The 5000-nt window shown below is 52.0% G+C and overlaps 1 protein-coding gene across 4 annotated transcripts in view; it reads left to right on the forward strand.

Annotated features, from left to right (window-relative positions):
• mon1a (MON1 secretory trafficking family member A) overlaps positions 1-4758 on the forward strand; it is a 12588-nt gene extending 7830 nt beyond the window's left edge. For 3 of the 4 annotated variants that reach the window (XM_062545220.1, XM_062545222.1, XM_062545223.1), the window contains one exon: positions 1954-4758. In XM_062545220.1, coding sequence (XP_062401204.1) covers positions 1954-2094 — 141 coding nt within the window. In that variant the 3' untranslated portion in view covers positions 2095-4758. The remainder of the gene's footprint in view (positions 1-1953) is intronic. The other variant, XM_062545221.1, reaches the window with a different exon arrangement.
• Positions 4759-5000: the final 242 nt, after the last annotated feature.

Below are 5000 nucleotides of genomic sequence, written 5' to 3' on the forward strand. Positions count from 1 at the left end.
CACACCACACACACCGAGAACCTCTACGCCAGGGTGAGTGTACACACACACACACACACCACACACACACACACACACACACACACACACCACACACACCGAGAACCTCTACGCCAGGGTGAGTACACACACACACACACACACACACACACACACACACACACACACACACACACACACACACACACACACAGCGAGAACCTCTACGCCAGGGTGAGTACACACACACACACACACACACCCACCACACACACCGAGAACCTCTACGCCAGGGTGAGTACACACACACACACACACACACACACACCCACCACACACACCGAGAACCTCTACGCCAGGGTGAGTACACACACACACACACACCACACACACCGAGAACCTCTACGCCAGGGTGAGTACACACACACACACACACACACACACACACACACACACACACACACACACACACACACACACACACACACACACAGCGAGAACCTCTACGCCAGGGTGAGTACACACACACACACACACACACCCACCACACACACCGAGAACCTCTACGCCAGGGTGAGCACACACACACACACACACACACACACACACACACACACACACACACACACACACACACACACTGCCTGCACCACCCCACACGCCCCCTAGTGGCCAGCTACCACACCACACACACCGAGAACCTCTACGCCAGGGTGAGCACACACACACACACACATACACACACACCACACACACACCACACACACACACACACACACACACACACCACACACACACCACACACACACACACACACACACTGAGAACCTCTACGCCAGGGTGAGCACACACACACACACACACACACACACACACACACACACACACACACACACACACACACCGCCTGCACCACCCCACACTTCCCCTAGTGGCCAGCTACCACACCACACACACCGAGAACCTCTACGCCAGGGTGAGTACACACACACACACACACACACACACACACACACACACCACACACACACCGCCTGCACCACCCCACACTTCCCCTAGTGGCCAGCTACCACACCACACACACCGAGAACCTCTACGCCAGGGTGAGCACACACACACACACACACACACACACACACACACACACACACACACACACACACACACACACACACACACACACTGAGAACCTCTACGCCAGGGTGAGTACACACACACACACACACACACACACACACACACACACACACAGCCTGCACCACCACCACACACACACACACACACACACACACACACACACACACACACACACACACACACACACACACACACACACACTGAGAACCTCTACGCCAGGGTGAGTACACACACACACACACACAGCCTGCACCAACACACACACCGAGGACCTCTGGGGATTATTTATATAATAATTTCTGTATTAATTAAGATTCATATCATGAGAGCTGCCCTGTTCCCTATTCACTAATGGCCGTTTTCCTGCCGTTGCTCTGGCGCCCTCTGCAGGTGACGAGTGGGTTTGCGCTCTACCTCTGCTTCAGCCCGCTGGGGATTATTTCTATATTAACTAATGTATTGTATTTGCTCTGGCGCCCTCTGCAGGTGACGAGTGGGTTTGAGCTCTACCTCTGCTTCAGCCCTCTGGGGATTATTTCTATATTAACTAATGTATTGTTGTTGCTCTGGCGCCCCCTGGGGATTATTTCTATATTAACTAATGTATTGTATTTGCTCTGGCGCCCTCTGCAGGTGACGAGTGGGTTTGAGCTCTACCTCTGCTTCAGCCCGCTGGGGATTATTTCTATATTAACTAATGTATTGTTGTGGCTCTGGCGCCCTCTGCTGGGGATTATTTCTATATTAACTAATGTGTTGTTGTTGCTCTGGCGCCCCCCGCTGGAGATTATTTCTATATTAACTAATGTATTGTTGCTGCTCTGGCGCCCTCTGCAGGTGACGAGTGGGTTTGAGCTCTACCTCTGCTTCAGCCCGCTGGGCACCAAGGCGGTTGCCGAGGCAGCGGTCAACAAGCTGCTCAAGTGGATCCGGCGCGAGGAGGACCGCCTCTTCATCCTGTCCCCGCTCACCTACTGAGCACGCTCAGTACACGCTCACCTACTGAGCACGCTCAGTACACGCTCACCTACTGAGCACGCTCAGTCCCCGCTCACCTACTGAGCACGCTCAGTCCCCGCTCACCTACTGAGCATGCTCAGTACACGCTCACCTACTGAGCACGCTCAGTCCCCGCTCACCTACTGAGCATGCTCAGTACACGCTCACCTACTGAGCATGCTCCGTACGCCCACGCCTCTTCATCTTGTCCCCGCTCACCTACTGAGCATGCTCAGTCCCCGCTCACCTACTGAGCGCCCCGCTCACCTACTGAGCACGCTCAGTCCCCGCTCACCTACTGAGCATGCTCAGTCCCCGCTCACCTACTGAGCACGCTCAGTACACGCTCACCTACTGAGCATGCTCCGTACGCCCGCGCCTCTTCATCCTGTCCCCGCTCACCTACTGAGCATGCTCCGTACGCCTGCGCCCGGCCCCGCCTCTCAACTGAGGTCATAGGTCGGAGGTCACGGAGGCCGGATTCCCAGCTGTCCTCTCTTCCCAGACGCCAGCCTTAATCTCACACTCCACAGCAGTCCCACATCCAGGGCGTGTGTGTGTGTGTGTGTGTGTATAACCAGACTTTAACACATGGGAGACTCCTATGCTTTTCTGTGTGTGTGTGTGTGTGTGTGTGTGTGTGTGTGTGTGTGTGTGTGTGTGTGTGTGTGTGTGTGTGTGTGTGTGTGTGTGTGTGTGTGAGAGTGACTCCCCATAGGGGCGGGCCACACAGATTCTGTATCGGGGTCCTGGGGCTCTCTGATTGGGTTTCTGGACCTCAGCGCTCTGATTGGTTGTGTTCTGTACTGTAGTGCAATACTCTGGAGGTCCAGGACCCTCAGGAACCAGAACCAGAAACATACCCCCCCCCCCCCAACCACACTAGAATGCCTGTGTCCAATCAGAAATCCCCTACCCCCCACCCCCACCTACTACACTCCCCTCACTCTCTGACCCTGACGATCAACATATCTGCAATAACACATCACATCACAGCCCAGCACAGTCCAGCCCAGTGACACATCAGTCCAGCCCAATAACTGCTCCCAGCACAGTCCAGCACAGCCCAATAACACATCACAGCACAGTCCAGCCCAATAACACATCACAGCCCAATAACACATCACAGCACAGTCCAGCCTAATAACTGCTCCCAGCACAGCACAGCACAGCCCAATAACACATCACAGCCCAATAACACATCACAGCACAGCACAGTCCAGCCCAATAACACATCACAGCCCAGCACAGTCCAGCCCAATAACACATCACAGCCCAGTAACACATCACAGCCCAGTAACACATCACAGCCCAATAACACATCACAGCCCAATAACACATCACAGCCCAATAACACATCACAGCCCAGTAACACATCACAGCCCAATAACACAGCACAGCCCAATAACACATCACAGCCCAATAACACATCACAGCACAGCACAGTCCAGCCCAATAACACATCACAGCCCAATAACACATCACAGCCCAGTAACACATCACAGCCCAATAACACATCACAGCCCAATAACACATCACAGCCCAGCACAGTCCAGCCCAATAACACATCACAGCCCAATAACACATCACAGCCCAGTAACACATCACAGCCCAATAACACATCACAGCCCAATAACACATCACAGCCCAATAACACATCACAGCCCAATTACACATCACAGCCCAATTACACATCACAGCCCAATAACACAGCACAGCCCAATAACACATCACAGCCCAATAACACATCACAGCCCAATAACACATCACAGCCCAATAACACATCACAGCCCAATAACACATCACAGCCCAGTAACACATCACAGCCCAGTAACACATCACAGCCCAGTAACACATCACAGCCCAGTAACACATCACAGCCCAATTACACATCACAGCCCAATAACACATCACAGCCCAGTAACAGAGCTCCCAGCCCAACACAGGTGTAGCCAACTGAGCATCTTCCTTTATGTGATGCTGTGTGACTCTGAGATCATCCGTCATCATCTCACCTGTCTCCTAGTGTACCTGTAGAGATCATCCGTCATCATCTCACCTGTCTCCTAGTGTACCTGTAGAGATCATCCGTCATCATCTCACCTGTCTCCTAGTGTACCTGTAGAGATCATCCTTTATCATCTCACCTGTCTGCTAGTTCACCTGTAGAGATCATCCTTCATCATCTCACCTGTCTGCTAGTTCACCTGTAGAGATCATCCTTCATCATCTCACCTGTCTGCTAGTGTACCTGTAGAGATCATCCGTCATCATCTCACCTGTCTCCTAGTGTACCTGCAGAGATCATCCTTTATCATCTCACCTGTCTCCTAGTGTACCTGCAGAGATCATCCTTTATCATCTCACCTGTCTCCTAGTTCACCTGTAGAGATCATCCTTCATCATCTCACCTGTCTGCTAGTGTACCTGTAGAGATCATCCTTTATCATCTCACCTGTCTGCTAGTTCACCTGTAGAGAGCTCTGACCACATGACGGGTCACATGACAGGTAGTCCCAGAGGCTCATGGGACACTTGTGTTGTTGCAAATTCAGTGACATCAACACAGGATATATAGCTACCTTCACAGAGACAGAGTGGACACACACACACACACACACACACACACACACACACACACACACACACACACACACACACACACACACACACACACACACACACATACACAAATCATTTCTGAAGTCTACCTGTCAGCTGGTGTGTGTGTGTGTGTGTGTGTGTGTGTGTGTGTGATTGTTTGTTTGTTTGTGTTAGGTAGTCTTCTTTGTGTCAGGGTACCATGGGTCTGTCTTTTGAGTTTGTGGACCAGGTTCACCTGTACAGGTGTGTTATTCCTGTGTGTGGACCAGGTACACCTGTAC

This window comes from Sardina pilchardus, chromosome 9, assembly GCF_963854185.1.
Source record: "Sardina pilchardus chromosome 9, fSarPil1.1, whole genome shotgun sequence".
Classification (NCBI taxonomy): Eukaryota; Metazoa; Chordata; class Actinopteri; order Clupeiformes; family Clupeidae; genus Sardina; species Sardina pilchardus.